Source organism: Balaenoptera borealis (assembly GCF_965194805.1).
Source record: "Balaenoptera borealis genome assembly, chromosome: 15".
NCBI classification, from domain to species: Eukaryota; Metazoa; Chordata; class Mammalia; order Artiodactyla; family Balaenopteridae; genus Balaenoptera; species Balaenoptera borealis.
The window spans coordinates 60300089-60319427 of NC_138871.1; the positions used below are offsets into that span (position 1 = coordinate 60300089).

General features: G+C 34.8%; 1 protein-coding gene across 3 annotated transcripts in view; it reads left to right on the top strand.

Moving 5' to 3' along the window:
- Positions 1-19339, top strand: part of SOS1 (SOS Ras/Rac guanine nucleotide exchange factor 1) — a 151134-nt gene that overhangs the window by 123267 nt on the left and 8528 nt on the right. For all 3 annotated transcript variants that reach the window (XM_082357996.1, XM_082357994.1, XM_082357995.1), the window contains 7 exons: positions 850-1072; positions 2207-2326; positions 6485-6647; positions 7150-7267; positions 16104-16276; positions 16485-16601; positions 17855-18119. In XM_082357996.1, the coding sequence (XP_082214122.1) occupies positions 850-1072; positions 2207-2326; positions 6485-6647; positions 7150-7267; positions 16104-16276; positions 16485-16601; positions 17855-18119 (1179 nt within the window). The remainder of the gene's footprint in view (positions 1-849; positions 1073-2206; positions 2327-6484; positions 6648-7149; positions 7268-16103; positions 16277-16484; positions 16602-17854; positions 18120-19339) is intronic.

The window sequence follows — 19339 nt, forward strand, 5'->3', positions numbered from 1 at the left end:
AGGAACTGTTGTGCCATTATAACACCACGATGGAGGTTGACTGGGACACAATTAGGTGAATAGTGCATAACATATCAGAGAGGCAGCGGAGCACACTGAACTGAGAGCCAAGAAACAAGAGTTGTCTTCCGAACACTGCCACTCATTAGATAAATGACTCTGGCAAAATCATTTTGATTCTTTAGACTTCAGTTTCCTTTTCAGTAACATGAGGAGCTAGGCTTGATCATCTCCAGTTCCCCTTCTAGTTTTAAAGATACTTTGATTGTATAGGTCTAAGGGTGTCCTAGACAAACTTGTTTCTATTTCCATCATACACTTTAAATGAGAATCGAAAAGTAAAGGGTTAAATAATAGTACTTTCATGCATAGTACAAAACGAAGCCACATCAAAAGCTCACACAAGATGAAGGAGTCCTCTGCACTGTTTGGTTTATAAAATGCAAAGTTTGTTAGATTAACAGCTAATGTTGTATGATCTATCATTATAAATCTTATTTGTGCAAGATATATCTTTTTTGGAGAGGATTATAAAATAATATTTTGAACTGAAGTTTAGAACAATAGAGGTGAAAAATTTCTACAAATAAATTACTTTCTCTTATTTAAAAAGGATGTGAAAGAATATATACCAAACTATTAACAGTGGTTATCCACTTGAAGAAAGCTGAGATTGGGATAGGGAATAGGGAAACGGTAAAAGGGAACTTCATTTTTTAATTTTGATCATTTGAACTTTTTATAGTAAAGATATATTCAGGTATCACTTATATGATTTTAAACTATTTTTTAAAAATAAAATATTGAGTAAAATGTTTAAATGTTATTTTTAATGTAATGTTATTTCAGGTAAAGCAATGAAAAAGTGGGTTGAATCCATCACTAAAATAATCCAAAGGAAAAAAATTGCAAGAGACAATGGACCAGGTCATAATATTACATTTCAGAGTTCACCTCCCACAGTTGAGTGGCATATAAGCAGACCTGGGCACATAGAGACTTTTGACCTGCTCACCTTACACCCAATAGAAATTGCTCGACAACTCACTTTACTTGAATCAGATCTATATCGGTATGTAATTTGATGTTGAAGCTGCAAAATCCTTTCAAATGAGTTAACTTTTAAAATGAAATGCTGATTTCTGCCATGTAGGATTGTTATAAGACATAAATGAGATAGTACATGAAGTGTCTTGTAATAAGGCCTGATGTATGGAAGGCTCCTCTTTCACTCTCTCATCCTCTTTGCTCTATCTGGATTTACAGCTTCTCTCTTTCTGCAGTCACCCCTAGTTGGTAAAGCTAAGTTCAGATCCTGGCTTTACCAATTGTTGGCTTGGTGTCCTTGGGCAACTTTAACCTTCTTGTGTAACTTTTATCCCTCTGCTGCTTAGTTAGCTCAAGAGTAAAATGGGGCTAATGATGGTACCTACTTCTGGAGCTGTTGTGCAAGGTTTAAAATAGTCCATAAAAAAAAAAAAAAATAGTCCATATATTTACAGCACGTAGCACATTGCCCAGCACAGAGTAAGGGCTCAATGAGTTAGCTACTGCCATTGTCATTGAGAACATTTAGTCATTGCCATTTAGCCTTTTATAGTTTTCCTACATTGATATAACTACTATCTCAAAAAAATGTCTGTTTATAGTTTTAAATTTGGACTATTTAGATTTCAAACTATTTAATTTTGTAAAAACTAAATGAAAAAAGGAACTAAATGTATAGATCTCCCACCAAAAATCATCACTGTCCCAAAATCAGTGTTAGAATGTATTTTATTTCTTTCCCAGTACCCTTCCCAGGAGGAATTTTTCCCCCTCCTTTAGGAGGGGAAAAAAAAAAAACATTTATGAATGCAGCGATTACTATACCCTCATTGGACTGATTATTATCACATTATCATTTATTTAAAAGAATTATCCCAATCTACTTTCTCACCCTAATTTGTTAGATAATATTTATAAGTGCTGGGAAAGATACTATGAAGAAATCTCAACCTTGCCCAAAGCAAAATGCTACTATAAAGCAATAAAAAAAAAAAAGTACACAGTACATGCATACAAAATTTTTTTTAAATCTATAGAAAAAGATGCAAAATTATAATGTTTTTGTTCTTGTTTTCATAAACGTTTTATCTCATTTACTTAATAAAACAGTATACTAGAGGGAAAAGTATCACATAGAATTATGTCTTGATGATTTTAGAGCTGTACAGCCATCAGAATTAGTTGGAAGTGTGTGGACAAAGGAAGACAAAGAAATTAATTCTCCTAATCTTCTGAAAATGATCCGGCATACCACTAATCTCACTCTGTGGTTTGAGAAGTAAGTATTACTGATCTTCTTACATTTCATAGCAGTTATGTTATAAATTTCACTGCAATTCTATTTGTCTCATGTCTTTTTTGTTGTTGGTGTTCCTCTGTTCCTCCTTTTTTTTGCACTGAGTGAATAATTTTCTAATGCAGCATTTTAAGTTATTTTATTAATGATTGTTTTTAGGTTTGCCACATACATCATAATAGAATTAGCTTCAGATTTATACCAGAATTCTAGTGATATGTAGAAATGTTACTCCTCTGTGGCTCTATTCACTCCCTCCGTTTTGTGGTATTGTAATATATGTGACATAATTAACGATGTAGATCTAACAATACATTGTTAAAATTATTGCTTTACTACCATTTGCCATTATTTTCTTAGCCTGTTACAGCTTTGCTCTCACCCACTCTTTGTGTAGTTATTGGCAATGTATTTCACATACATTACATTTCTCTATGTTATAGGCCCAACAATACATTACATACACATTATTTTATACAGTTGCCTTTTAAATCAGTTAAGAAAAGCAATAAGGAAAAAAATAGGCATTTATTGTGTTTTTTATAATCATATAATTACCTTTACCAGTGCTCTTTGTGTGGATTCATATTACCATCTGGGGTCACTTGCTTTCAGCCTGAAGAACTTGCATTACTATTTCTTGTATGGTGGGTCTGCTAGCAACAAATTCTCTTAGTTTTTGTTTATATGGGAAGGTCTTTATTTTGCCTTCATTTTTTAAACAATACCTCTATCTTCAAGTTTAACTATTTTTTTCTTCTGCCAGTTCAAATTGACTATTGAGTCCCTCTAGTAAAATTTTTATTTTAACTACTGTACTTTTCAAATCCAGAGTTTCCATTTGGTTTCTTTTATAATTCCTGTGTCTTTTAGGATACTCCCTATTGGTGCACATTGTAATCGTACCCCCCTTTACTTTTTAAATCATACTTTCCTTTAGTTCTGTGAACAAATTCAGAATGGCTACTTTGAAATCTTTTTTTGTTAAATCTGACATATCAGGTCTGTCTTGCAGGCAGTTTACTGTTGCCTGTGTTCTCCCCAGTGAAGCCTGACATTTTAGAGGTTAGAGGGGTAGGGGGCCCTGTGTTCTTGGCTGTCTGGGCTAACTGCCCCCCACCCTACCCAACCCTGCAAGGTTCTCTGAGGAATGAGGGTAGAGGAAGTCTTGGTTCAGATACCACAAACTCTTGCCTCTTACTGAATTGTTGTAAATTTTCCTGAATAGATGTTTCTCTCTCTTTTAAAAAATTTATTTATTTATTTATTTATTTATTTATTTATTTATTTATTTATTTATTTATTTTTGGCTGCATTGGGTCTTTGTTGCTGCACGCAGACTTTCTCTAGTTGAAGCAAGTGGGGGCTACTCTTCATTGTGGTGGCTTCTCTTGTTGCGGAACATGGGCTCTAGGCACGCAAGCTTCATTAGTTGTGGCACGTGGGCTCAGTAGTTGTGGCTCACGGGCTCTAGAGCACAGGCTCAGTAGCTGTGGGTGCACGGGCTTAGTTGCTCTGCGGCATGTGGGATCTTCCCAGACCAGGGATCGAACCCGTGTCCCCTGCATTGGCAGGCGGATTCTTAACCGCTGCACCACCAGAGAAGTCCCAATAGATGTTTCTTTATTTGCCATTTGCTATTAGGGCCATTTCCAGAGACTGCTAGAACTTTATATATATAATTATATATATAATTTTCACCAGTTTCCCTGAGGAGTAAGTAAGCAGAACTTCTTACACTGTCATGTCAAAAGTCCAGAATCTCAGTACAGTTTTATAATTGGAGCCAGATATTCGAGTTTTATGTATTGGCCATAATTTTTATGATCTTGACCCATATTTTATAAGGGTGATATGAAGTTTCCACAGATCATATTGGCATTATCAGAACACAAGACCAGTGACATAAAGCAATGACTGGAATGTGAGCTAGAGTGTGGATAAAGACCAGAAAGCAATTCCTAACGAGAAATAAGTCATCTGAAAGTTAGGACTTCCTTCTATTTATGTTATTACTTCTTAGCCTCTAAAAAGTAAAACTTTGGAATCTGCCTGCTAACTGTTGCTTCCTGATTTCTTCTTTATCAAGTCAAATAACTACACTTCAGTTGCAGAAGTGCTTTTCCATCATAATAATTAAAAGTTATGTCTATAAAGAGGAAACATAACTCATAAGACATACAGACCATTTTCATTTCTGTCCTATTTTTTAATAGATTACTGAGAAGGCGGCCATTTCCTGATCTTTTTCCTTTCTCTTTTTGCTTTTTTTAATTGTGGTAAGATTTTTTTCAGTGTACAAATACAGTATTATTATCTATAGGCATAATGTCCAGCAGATCTCTAGAATTTATTTATCTTGTGTAAATAAGTGCTAATCAACATGAAAATTTATACATGTTGATTAGCAACTCCCCATTTCCCCCTCCCCAGCCCCTGGCAACCATCACTTTGTTCTTTGCTTCTATAAGTCTATTTTAGATACCTCATATATGTAGAATCATGCAGTATTTGTCCTTCTATGACTGGCTTATTTCACTTAGCATAATGTCCTCAGTGTTCATCCATCTTGTCACATATTGCAAGATTTCCTTCTTTTTGACTGAATAATATTCCATGGTACATATATTTCTCATTTTCTTTATCCTTTCATTTGTAGATGGACATTTAGGTTGTTTCCACATTTGGCTATTGTGAATAGTGCTGCAATGAACATGGGAGTGCTAATATCTCTTTGAGATTACAGTACTTTTGGATAAATACCTAGAAGTGGGATTGCTGATCATATGATAGTTCTATTTTTAATTTTTTTTTGAGGAACCTCCATACTGTTTTCCATAGTGGCTACATCATTTTGCATTCTCACCATTAACACTGTACAAGGGTTCCAGTTTCTGCCTTTTCAGTGGAAGAGGTTCTTGTTCATTTGCCACAGTGGTTTTTAGCCATAGATGTGCATTAGAATTGAAGTCACTTCCAGATAAATCATCCCAGACGTACCTGGTTTTTATAAAAGCTCCACGGGTGGTGTCATTGTGTAGACCTAGTTAATATCAACTGAGTTAAAAAAAGATGTAAACATATTATACTTGTATCATACCTTTTAAAATGTCTAGATAACTAGTTAGCTGGTATATGATTTGTAGACATCTAATGCTTTAATGCATAAACATGTTATGTTTAATTTGATAATAAGGCAAATTTATTTTGATAGTTTTGCAGTATTTTTTTTTTCAGTGTTAGATCAGCCTCACCAGAGAATAGTGTAATCCACAACTTTACATTTTTGTTAATGTTTAATATTGATTTATATTTATTTTTAACATATGTGTATTTTATTTTTTCTTAGATTGAGTTGTTTACTATCACATTATTGAAAACCAAGTTTAAAATATTTTCTTTACTGATAAGTGATTAGTAAATAAAAATTTTTCTCAAATATTAGAAATAGAGAATAAATGCTCACTGAGGAATTCTTTTTTGAGCATAGCTTCCTTTTAGCTATTTACTTGGATATATATGTACTTTCCAAGGATTCTTGGTATTTAAATGTGAAGAGCTTTTGTTTTCATTGACTTTTTTATTCTTTCTAAGTAATTAAAAATTTTTTATTCTGAACGGTAGTAAAATACTTTCATTCACTTTTTAACATTATAGTGCTTATCTAAAGAGCTGTTCTTAGAAATGTAGTAATTATTTCTGTATGTCAAAGAAAGAAATTAAGCATTAATCACTAAAATCTTACAATTAGATGAAGAATAAAAAGAGGCAGAGAATTCTTAAATTTGTGAATAAGTTTCCCTAGAACACACCCACATCCTAAAGACCAGCATACATTCAACAAGATGATAGACTGATCATAGAACTCCAATACTGAGAGAGAATGCACCAAATATAATAGGAAGAATGACTGACCGGTTGACTGTATCAGTCTGAAAAACAGTGACAAGCAGCATGCCTGACTGAAGGCATTGCCTTCTCTTCCATTCACCTACTATTTACCTGCCATTCTGAATACGTATTCTCTACTGTTACACTATAGCTGCCCTCCATTCCATTTTGTTTGCTAAATTCTTTAAATCATATCTTCGTTGGGAAAACTCCAAATTTTTTAATTCACTTTTTGTCTTTGATTCCCAGATGTATTGTAGAAACTGAAAACTTAGAAGAAAGAGTAGCTGTGGTGAGTCGAATAATTGAGATTCTGCAAGTCTTTCAAGAGCTGAACAACTTCAATGGTGTCCTTGAGGTTGTCAGTGCTATGAACTCATCACCTGTATACAGACTAGACCACACGTTTGAGGTAGGTTTGCTTATCTAAAGGTGTTTTTTCCATTCCCTGTTCTAGGAATCAGGATGTTAACAGTTATGACCTTTAATTTTTACATTCCTCATCTATCTTTTCAGTAACAGCTGAAATGATGGAATTACCTAAATTTTGTATTGAATTGGTTGTTCTTTGTAAATTAGGCAGTCTCATTAAAATGCATTCACAGGTCCTAGCCTAAGTTAGAAGAATAAAAAGATTTCAGCACCTAATTTGTAATATAATGTACAACTAAATGCTCACATACTTGTTTGAGGAATGGCAAGATGAAATAGATTTCTCTCACACACACACACTTGTTCTTTAAGTTTGTACTAAGGTCTATGAAGATAGACTCTTTGAAGCAGTATTATCATTCTTAGAATCAAACTGATACTGTTGTGTTTGGGCTTTACTCTAAGCCTGGCATTTTTTGGCAAAACCTGTGATTCCTTTTGTAAACTTATATTCCCTAAACATTATTTTTTTTTTATTGTAGCAAATACCAAGTCGCCAAAAGAAAATTTTAGAAGAAGCTCATGAACTAAGTGAAGATCACTATAAGAAATATTTGGCAAAACTCAGGTCTATTAATCCACCATGTGTGCCTTTCTTTGGTGAGCATTTCTCCTTAAATTTTTATCGTGTTTCTGGATAAAACAAGACAGTTATTTCATTAAATGACTGAGTAAACACATGTCTAATATACCAGCAGAAAATACTTATTTAACAAATATTTAGCACCTGAATCCCCTTAGAATTTTTCTCTATGAGGACTTTTTTAAGATGAAGCCCAATATGTACATTCCACTTTTTATTTCCATATTGTGCAGCCATTCAATATTGTATAATGCTTACTTCTGTTTTAATATTCATAGAAATCTTTTTTATTGACTTTTAGTAAACCAAACACTCTACAGAAGAGGCATGGCCGTATTTACCCATACTTGATAATCATGCTGCTTATAAACAGTCTCACATGGCTAAAAATCACAGTGCATGTGCCTTTGGGCCCACACCTTCTACACATCAAAATTTTACCTATTCTTTTTTCCTTCCCTTCTGCACCAGAGTAAGGTAGTGCCTTTTCTTTCTTTTAAGACTGAAACCTACCATCTGAATCTTCTCGCTTTCTGTAGGTTCCTCTATCTTATTCCATCATTTATTTCCTGTATTTTATTTATTTATTTATTTATTTAACGTCTTTATTGGAGTATAATTGCTTTACAGTGGTGTGTTAGTTTCTGCTTTATAACAAAGTGAATCAGCTATACATATACATATATCCCCATGTCTCCTCCCTCTTGCGTCTCCCTCCCACCCTCCCTATCCCACCCCTCTAGGTGGTCACAGAGCACCGAGCTGATCTCCCTGTGCTATGTGGCTGCTTCCCACTAGCTATCTGGGTAGTATTTGGTAGTATATATAAGTCCATGCCACCCTCTCACTTCGTCCCAGCTTATTTCCTGTTATTTTATATCTTCAATATCTCTTTCACACTGGTTTCTTTTCTCTGCTGGTATATATGCTCTGATGATTCTTCCTCTAAATACTTAAAAAATTATGACCTCAATTACACATCTGGTGTTTAGTCTTTTCAGTATGTGGTATATTTTCTTCTAGCCTTTTCCTCATCTCTATTTATATATTTTCTATATAGCTTTAAGTTATACTTCATGTAACATTGTTATGTCCTGATATTTTTTCAGTTGACATTTTTGTTCAGGCTTTATAACCAACCAGTTTTGTACATACACATATTATATATAGTTGTAATTGTGTGACAGGTACACATTGTTTACTTTTTTCACTTACCATATCCCAGATATATTGTTGTGTTTTATTAGTCTTCATAATTACCATTTCTAATGGCTACATGATGTTCTTTAAAGTTGGTATGACAGTTTATTTAACTGTTACCCTATGACCTGACGCATATGTTGTTTCCAGCTTTTTTGCTTTCCTAAATAATGTTATAATGAATATCTTCATGATTATACCTTTTTTATGTATTTGAGCATATTTTCTTGAGCTAGCTAGCCAATCTAACTAGATAATTTATATCTAGCTGGATATTTCTTGAGCTAGATATTTTACCAGTCTGCCTTTTAGTTGTTATTCTTTGAAATACAGTATTTTTAAAATTCTGTAATCTGTCCATTTTTCCCATTATGATTTCTATTGTTTCTAACCGTAGAAAGTTCTTCCAGTCTAGTAACTTAACATTCAGTCATATTTTCCCCTAGCTTTATGATTTGACTTTTAAAATTATATTTAACTCTTCAATCAAATTGAAGTCTCTTTTAGATATATGAAATATTCAAATTTGTTTCTCCACCAAATTGTTTATTTGTTGACCCAGGTTTATTGAATAAGTCTTCTTCATCCCCATTTACATATGGTACCTCCTTCTTTAAAAAATATTGTTTCCCATTAACTTCTTTTTATTTTATTTTATTTTTATTTTATTGGAGTACAGTTGATTTACAATGTTATATTAGTTTCAGGTGTACAGCAAAGTGATTCAGTTATACCTATATATATATTCATTCTTTTTTAGATTCTTTTCTCATATAGATTATCACAGAATATTGAGTAGAGTTCCCTGTGCTATACAGTAGGTCCTTGTTGGTTATCTGTCATATATAGTAGTGTGTGTGTGTTCATCTCAAGCTCCTGATTTATCCCTCCCCTCAACATTTCCCTTTTGGTAACCATAAGTTTGTTTTTGATTTCTGTAAGTCTGTTTCTGTTTTGTAAATAAGTTCATTTGTATCTTTTTTTAAAATTAGATTCCACGTGTGAGTGATATCATATATTTGTCTTTCTCTGTCTAACTTCACTTAGTATGATAATCTCTAGGTTCATCCCATTAACTTCTTATGCTAGTGCCCCAGTCTTAATGATTGGCACTTTATAATCAGTGATTCTCAACCAGGGCGATTTTTGTCCCCCAAGGAACATTCAGCAATGTCTAGAGGCATTTTTTGTTGTTCGAGTTGGGGGGTGCTAGAGGCCTCTAGTCAGTAGGGGACAGGAATGTTGCTAACAGCCTGCAGTGCACAGGACAGCCCGCACAACAAAGAAATATCCAGTTTAAGAGGTCAGTAGTGCCAAGCTAAGAAATCCTGCTTTAGGGACTTGCCTGGCGGTCTAGTGGTTAGGACTTGGTGCTCTCACTGCTGTGGGCCGGGGTTTGATCACTGGTCGGGGAGCTAAGATCTCACAAGCCACATAGCTCGGCCACAAAAAAAGAAAGAAAGAAAGAAAGAAATCCTGCTTAATATTTATAATATTTTCATATATAATAAGATTGGTTTGTCAATGTTTCTTCAGTATTTTCTTTGTCAATTTTGTTTCTTTATTTTTCCAAATGAACTGGGGAGGGGGAGTGATTCCCCAAAATACAGTTGGAATAATCTATCAATTAATTTGGAACAAACATTTATGATAATTAGCTTTTTCCTATGTATTTTTGATCATGAATGGTATTCATTTTTTAATAGTCAATTTCCCTTAATTCCAAGAATTATTAATTTCCTGGGATTTTCTAGATATTTAATCATGTCTACCGATAACAATAGTGTCTCTTCTTTTGATTTTATTTCTGTGTTAGGCCTTACTGCATTAGTCACAACTTCCCAAACAAAGGTTAAACAGTAATAAAAACAAGAAGTTCTGTTTTCATCTCTGTTTTAGCAGGGATAGGTATAATTTTGCTATTTGCTTGATTCGATGCTGTTTATTATGTTAAGACAATTTCTTTTCATAGTTATCTTCGGTGTTTTTGTTGGCAGTATACATTTACCTTTATAGTTTGCTGTCTTAGTGAGAGCAAAATGATTTTTCTTATTTAGCAAATTAAAATTATAGGTTTGCTAATATTGAACCTTTCTGTTAACCAACATTAAGCCTTTTTTATTCATGGTGGATTAATCTTTTAAATATACAAATGAATTCTATTCATTATCATTTTATTCAGGATTTTTGCATCCATCTTTATAAATGAGATTGGTTTGTGGTTTTTCTTCTTGTTCTATATTTATCAACTTTTATTATGGTTATATTTACTTTGTAACATGAGTTAAGCAGCTTTCCATCTTATTCTATTCCAGAATATCATGAAATGATCTAGCCTTTAAACTTTGAAATATTCCAACAGAAAAATCATCTGGGCCTAGACTCTTTTGTAGTATGTAATTCTATAATAACATTTTCATTTCTTCCTTAATTTTTTTTCTATTTCAGTTTTGTTTGCCACACAGTTGTCTCATTTCAGTATTTTAAAAGTACTAGCATTGTCTATAAAAATGCTACTTTTAAAATTGCTCTTATTTGCAATATGTTTTTCTGTTTCTATTTTTACTTGTTTGTTTTACTGCATTTTTCTTCCAAACAATAAAAGTTGAAACAGTTATTCTCTCTGATTTTATAGTTTTTATGTCATGTATTACTTTTTATCATTGTTAATTTATTCCGTTTTCTGAGGATTTTTCCCCCTAAATTCTTTTTTTTTTTTTTTTAAACATCTTTATTGAAGTATAATTGCCTTACAATGGTGTGTTAGCTTCTGCTTTATAACAAAGTGAATCAGTTATACATATACAATATGTTCCCATTTCTTTTCCCTCTTGCATCTCCCTCCCTCCCACCCTCCCCATCCCACCCCTCTAGGTGGTCACAAAGCACCGAGCTGATCTCCCTGTGCTATGCGGCTGCTTCCCACTAGCTATCTATTTTACATTTGGTAGTGTATATATGTCCATGACACTCTCTTACCCTGTCACATCTCACCCCACCCCCTCCCCATATCCTCAAGTCCATTCTCTAGTAGGTCTGTGTCTTTATTCCCATCTTGCCACTAGGTTCTTCATGGCCTTTTTTTTTTTCTCCTTAGATTCCGTATATATGTGTTAGCATACTGTATTTGTTTTTCTCTTTCTGACTTACTTCACTCTGTATGATAAATTCTTGATAAAACTGTTGAGTTCATTTATTTTCCCTTTCTGATAAAACATTGAAGTCTATGCATTTACTTTTAAGTGTGGTAACTATGGTGCCAGTTCATAGAAGGGAGCCTGGGAAGGACCCCAGTCTGATGTTCATTTCATTCAACCTGTCAACAAATATTTCTTGAGTACCACTAAATATCAGGGGCTATGTCAGGTGCTTAGAAAAAAGCAAAATATCATAGTCACTCAATACACTCACTGAACTTATAGTCATGCTACTCATGATATCCTATGGCCCCTGTTACACAGAGATGAAATGAAACCACAGGGCCTGTTCACTGGACTCATGTTTGGCCCCTGCTACTCCATTATATCACCTGATTGGTGGGCATTTATTCATACAAACTGAACTGTATTCTCTTTCAGATCTTTATGAACTAACGTAATTGATTTTCGTTAACATGTTGTTAAGTGAAAAAAGGAAATTTCAGACCTGTATTTAGAGTAGTATTCCATTGTGTTTTAAAGTGAGCCATATGATTTAGTGAGTGATTGCAAACGTGTAGGTGGTTTGATAGGTACAGACAGCCTGCCTGCCAGCCTTCCTACCCATTTCTCCTTATCTTCCTGATTATTAAGTCCCTGGTCAGTTCTGCTGCTCTAGGAGATTTTTGCTATTTCCAAGCTAAAGGTTAGCCAGGTAGCCTTTCATGGTTCTGACCCAATAGGTAGATATTATTGCTGCTGCTTAGTTCCATTTCATCTGTATGGTCAATTACAGAAACTTCTTCTAGAGTCTTATCCTTAATTCTGGATACTGGATTTTTTCCCCCTCTATAGGAGGCTCATGGGTAGTATCTGACACTTTTACTTTCTCTATCATCTTAGCAGAACTCTTACTCAGATTTTTTGCTGGCACTGCACTATTTACAGAATAATAAAAGTCAGGCAATTTCTCCTTCCAAGGCTATGCCAGGCTACTGGTCTATTTCCCAATTTTTCTCCATACACTACAAGGTTCTACTCATAGGTAGAATGAATATGTATAGGCAAACTAACATTTCCTCTCAGGTAAAAGGATGTAGATTTCTACCTCAGTCGAGTCTCATCTCTCTGCACAAAACTCCAAGCCTGTAACATCAGCTTTGCTCTTTCCTTTCACACTGCTCTAATCTTGTGTCCTCCTTCTGTTTCTTGTCAGTTTGTTTCATCTCCACTCTTGCTTTCCCGCCATTTTAGAATTGACTGTATGTCTCTTGTATCCTGGTCTAGGCTGCAAATGCTTTCTTTTCTATTCTGAAATAATGTGCTGCTTTTATTCATTCAGAAATATCTGTTGAATGCCTAGATGTGCCAGGCCCAGGGCTAGGTGTTGAGAATAGAGAGACAAGGAAAACATAGTCTTATACTCAATAAGCTCCCCTGAAAGAGCAGAAAAATAAATGACAGTGCTGTGTAGTAAATATAACACTGTACTGCAGAAACGTGTAAATCAGAGTGTGGACAGAGTGCTCTGTGAGCCCTGAGCAGCCACTTCTTCCTGAAAAGCTTGGGAAGGGTGTCAGCAAAGAGGTAAAACCTCACCCCTCTTCATCATTTGTCATAATGCTCTGCTTTTCCTCTCCCTAGAACAGCTGTCCCTAGAGCAGGGTATGTAAAATGATCTTTTTAAAAAAAATTAAGCTTTAACAGTTTATAATATTCACGTCTATGTACATATTTGCACTACATTTTTTATTATACATATACACAGAGAGAGAGAGAGTGCATGCTTAAACATTTTTTTACTGATGTAGTTTATGATCAACAAAGTTTGAACACCACCTCTTTAATTATTTGTTCTCCTTTTAACTAGCCGTTAATTTGTCATAAAATAATTCCAAATTTTATCCTGAACTCTCCCAAAATGCTACTTGTAAGCATTTTCACAACTTCTTTCAAGTATACTTTTAACACCTAAAATATCCCACAATTTATTATCCCCATGTTCCCCGGGTCAGTCATTACATCACCACCCAGTCAGTCCCTCAAGCACAAAGGTGAGAGTCTTCCTTCCCACTGTGCCTACCCTCTGCCCAAACCACTTAACCAGTTCTTGTGGCATTTACCTCTTAGATATTCATGCATTCCACTCTATCCCTGTGGGCCCTAAGGTAGCCCTCATCATCTCACCAAGATGACTTTTCCTCTGTTAACTGAGCTTCCTGCTTCTAGTCTTAACTCCTTCTAACCCATCTAGCTTCACAGTACAACCAGAGTAATCATTCTAGAATGTAAAGATGCTAATCGTCTCCTAATTACCTACTGGATAAAAGCTAAGCTCTTTTCAAAAGGCTGTTTGTGACCCTGTACGGGTGCTACTACCCACAAACTCTTCACAGTTGGGCCATCAATTTGTGGCCAATATGGAAAGTTAATTTTGGCTCTCATTAAATATGTGTACTGTCACGGACGTTTGTCAGACTGAACATTGAGCTAAGGGGATCATGCAACTTAGTGTAGAGGAGAATATAACCAACTGCAAGTAAAAGAGCCAGTGACAGGCAGATGTGGAAAATAAAAGAGCCTCTGCTTACTAGAACACATGGTCCATTTGTATGATGAATATATAATCAAGAGTAGCCTAGGTGCTGAGAAATAGCCAAGTAACTAACACTGAATAACTGGATGCTTTCTAGAACCAAACAGGCATTGATGTCTATCATGTTTCATTATTGCTCACTGTTCACTATTGATTTTGAGTTATTTAATCTTGCCAAGAACGTAGTCACATATTCTCGTATTTAAAAGTTTGCCTCGGGAATTCCCTGGCGGTCCAGTGGTTGGGACTCTGTGCTCTCACCGCCGAGGGCCTGGGTTCGATCCCTGGTCGGGGAACTGAAATCCCACAAGCAGTGCAGTGCAGCCAAAAAAAAAAAAAAAAAAAACGTTTGCCTCTACCACAAAACCATTTAGAACCACTAATCTACAATTAGAACTAAAGTGCCTGTTGCTCTGTTCATCCCTCTTCTCATCCAGTGGCTAAGCTGCAGTGATGGGGAAGGGATTAGAACTACTGACTCCTTGCAGCCTATCCTCATTTCCTGCCACTCTTCCTCCACCCCACAGACCAAACCCCTGAAGTCTAGCCATTTCTGAGTATGCCTCCAAGCTTCACAAAAACCAGTGCCTTCAAACACGTGGCTTCTTTGCTTAGAATGCCCCTCTATCTTATTCTGCTTATTAAACTTCTATTCATTTTTTGAGACTTACTTTAAGCATATTTTAATCTGTGATGCTTCTGCTACTCCCAACAGCTCAAGGCAGAGTTAGGCACATCTTGTTTGTGCTCTCATAGCATCTTATGCATTAGTACTAATTAATATAGCACTTACCAAATGGTACTGTAGTAGCCCACATTCAAAACTCTGAACTCCTTGAAGTCAGGAACTGTGTGTCTTGTTCACCTTTGTACCTGCAGTACCTAATGCAGTGCTTGGCGTACAGCAGAGACTCAGCAAATGTGTACTGAGCGAATGAACTCAGATATTCACACTTTTTTTTTTCCCCAAAGCATCATAGTCAGTACTTTAGAGGAAAAGGCAGAAATAGGATAGGGCAAGAACAGCAACAGCAGCATCAACAGTCCCAACCATCGCTAATTAAGCATCTACTTTTGTCAGGCCCTGTTCTAAGCCTGTACATAAATTTACTCATTTATTTCTCACAGCAACCCTGCTGTCCTCATTTTAGAGATGAGCAAACCAAGGCTAAGCAACTTGCACAAGATCACAAGAGTAGAAAGCAGCAGAGCTGGCTCCAGAACCTTTATGCTAGAACCGAAAGGAACTAAAATGCCTGCTATTTTGTTCATTCTCCTCCTCATCCAGTGCACAAACTGCAGTGATGGGGAAACAGGAGCTCCCTTACCAGGTTGACATAATTCTAAAAGTACTGAAGACCAGAATATACATAAATCATATGCAGTCCTGTGTTTGATAGGCTTGCACATCCGCCCACATTTTCATGAGTCAGCCTATCCAAACAGTACTACCTCTGAATTACAAAGCCTAACAACTCTTGGGGGCCTCAAGAGCTGAGTAAGCAGAAAATATGATCCTCTAAATTTGACGTTTTCCTGTTTTGCCAAAAATATGTGTTAATAGTGATGGGTTATTCTTAAAGTTCCTTTAACAAAACCATGACTTACGTTAAATAACATATGGGTGTGGGGGGTGGAAAATTGGTTATTGCTCCTGAAAATCTATTAATTTTGTTAAACTTGGTCTCCCTTTTTCCTGGGTATTTATAGAACTTAAGTCACAGAAGAATTTCATACTTATAAAAATCTTTCTCTTGATATTTACTTAGTTTGTTGTTTTTCATAGAATGGAAATTTGTGCCTTAATTCTTTGGTTATGATGGTTGAGATGGTACAGTGTAATATACCTATAATTACTGAGAAAGAAAAAAACTAGCCTTTTCCATTTTTATCCTTGAAATAATTTATTATCTCTTCTAGGAATTTATCTAACTAATATCTTGAAAACAGAAGAAGGCAACCCTGAGGTCCTAAAAAGGCATGGAAAAGAGCTTATAAACTTTAGCAAAAGGAGGAAAGTAGCAGAAATAACAGGCGAGATCCAGCAGTACCAAAATCAGCCTTATTGTTTACGAGTAGAATCAGATATCAAAGTAAGTTGAATTATTTGAGGACACATATTTCTGATTAAGTTTATAACCACCTGATAAGAGGCGGGTTTATTTCGGAGAAAAAGGAAAATAAAACTTAAATCATTCCAATTTTCTTACGTTAAATGTTTTCTTAAATTATTTTCATGAACTTTAAACTGAATTTAAATTATTTAATATTAATAATTGTTTTTCTTTGCATCTATTTTAGAGGTTCTTTGAAAACTTGAATCCAATGGGAAATAGTATGGAAAAAGAATTTACAGATTATCTTTTCAACAAATCCCTAGAAATAGAACCACGAAACCCTAAGCCTCTCCCAAGATTTGTAAGCATTCATACATTTATATTTCTTTTACATTTATATATTTTTTACAGTTGTCATCTATATCTGGTGGTTTATAGTTTTCTATAAAGGCATTTAGAGATGACGTGCACACATAATGGATAAAAATAGTGAATAAGTGCTTAATAAATATGCTCAGGATTATTCCACTTAGTTCCAGGTAAATGGGCACTAATATTAATGTGAATAAATCCTAATATGATAGATGAAGAAGTTGGGCAAATATGGCCAACTTAACAAAAAATGTTATTCAGTATTTATATTAAGGGCAGGAAATTTGATAATTTATACTAATTCACTTATAATAAATATATGTACTTATGACTTTTTTAAAAAAATAATGACTTATGAGAACTTTTAACCATGAATCATTAGCCATAAAAATAACAGGCTTGGCTAAAGATACTTTTCTGGGGGTGAAATAAAGTTTCCATTCTTTCTTATTACTAGTAAGTGCCTGGCCAAATTTATGTACAGTATCATCATCTCACTGTTCTGAATATAATCTCTCTTATTCATAAGAAAGTCAAGAATCAAGGAGTAAACATAAATGGCTTCTAAGTAACGAAGATAAATCTCATAATGTCTGTGTACCAAAGCTTATGAAACTACCTCACAAGAAAATTTCTCAAGGCCTAAAACAGTTTTTTAAAAGATGGATTAAAAACAGCAAATTGGAAATAGCTATATAGTCCGCTCCAGTGAGACACACTGATATCATTGAGAAATGATCACTCTGTAAGAAAAAAAAATGCCATAAAACTAACATAAACAGATGAAAACTCAGTTTAATGCATTTGTAAATAGCTCAAATGATCCTAATGGCATCACTGTATTACAGCATAGTAGGCTATCATAGTTTATAACAATGATCCTGGCTTTTCTACCAAGGTTGAATTAGTTCAGCATAGTCTAAAAAGCCAGAGAAATATACACCATATCTTAGAAAGATTTCCATCAAAAATATTAAAATAACAAATACTCTGGTATTTATAGGACTAAGACTCAGTTATTTAAAGAAATTAATTCCCTAATAATTTAGACAGCCAAGGCTTTGTGGAAATGGGGTGTCAACTCTTCATCTTGGACACTTTGATTTGAATCATTACGTAACGTCTTTATTAGTGCTTTGTGGTTTTCCTAGATACTAATCGAATTTTACCAAGCATTTATAGAAGAACCTTCTTTTCCATTATGGTGTTGTAAGTGTTATGTTTCTTTTGATATGTCTACAGCCAAAAAAATATAGCTATCCCCTAAAATCTCCTGGTGTTCGTCCATCAAACCCAAGACCAGGTACTATGAGACATCCCACACCTCTGCAGCAAGAGCCAAGGAAAATTAGTTATAGTAGGATCCCTGAAAGTGAAACGGAAAGTACAGCATCTGCACCAAATTCTCCAAGAACACCGTTAACACCTCCTCCTGCTTCTGGTGCTTCTAGTACCACAGATGTTTGCAGCGTATTTGACTCTGATCATTCAAGCCCTTTTCACTCAAGTAGGTGCTCAAGTTTTAAGTGCTTTAAGTAATTGTTAGTATTATGCGTGCTAGAGGTAAAAAGGAATCTGTATATATATATTTTTTGTAAATCTGTAGATAAATCAAATACCATTTCAAAAGCTGTTATTATAGAAATAAAAAATAAATTCTAAACTCCAGCAGCTTATCTGTTAGAACAGCCTTCTTTAAATGTATTATACTTTACAGATAGGCCTGGTGATGAAATTGGTAATTGAAGTCTCATTTGAGCATTTGTTTTCAATGGGTGAATTTAAAATGCATCTCTAACTTCCAGAGGAAACAAAGATAACTCCTAAAATCTGCATGGAATGTCAATCTGATACTTTAAATGCTGCCTCCAAAATTATATTTGAATACTGCTCAGTACCTGGTTTCTTTCCAACCAAACTCTGTAGTTTCTAATTTTGCAATGTATCGAATTCAAACTCCTACTTAACCCTTTTTCAGTCTACACCATCCAGCAGGTGGTATCTAGCGCCTGCTAATACACTCCTATGCTTTCAAGCCCAGCCACACAAATCTCACAGACTGCATACTGTTGCTTATCCCTTTCCTAGTTCTAAGTCAGTGCTGTCCAATAGAAATATAATGTGAACCACATGTGTAACTTTAAATGATCTTTAGCCACATTTTAAAAAAGCAAAAAGAATTAGGTGAAATTAGTTTTAGTAATATATTTTATTTAACCCAGCATATGCAGAATGTTGTCATTTCAATATGAAATCAGTATAAAAATTTACTGAGACATTTTACAATCTCTTTTTTGGTTCTAAATCTTCAAAATGCAGTATGTGTTTTACACTTACAGCACATCTCAATTTGGACTAACCACATTCAAATGCTTAACAACCACATGTGGCTAATGGGTGCCAAACTGTACAGCCCAGCCCTAGCCCTTTGAAGAGGCTACCTTTTATATCTAGAGCACCATGCTTCCATTAATTTTTTAATCAATTTCATGTGGCGCTTTAAAGCTCTACTAAGAACCCACAACCTTTTTTCATTTGTTCATTATCAAATCAGAGTTTGAATCCAGTCGGCTTTAACCCTCTCACAACCATTTCCACATGCTCTTCCCATTGGCTGTCCTAGCTCAGTGTACAGTTCAAGTTCTGCCCTAATATTTGATGTTATAGAATCCAATAGTGAGAGGCAGCATGACATTATTATTCGGGAGGAGGTTGAGAAGCACTGAC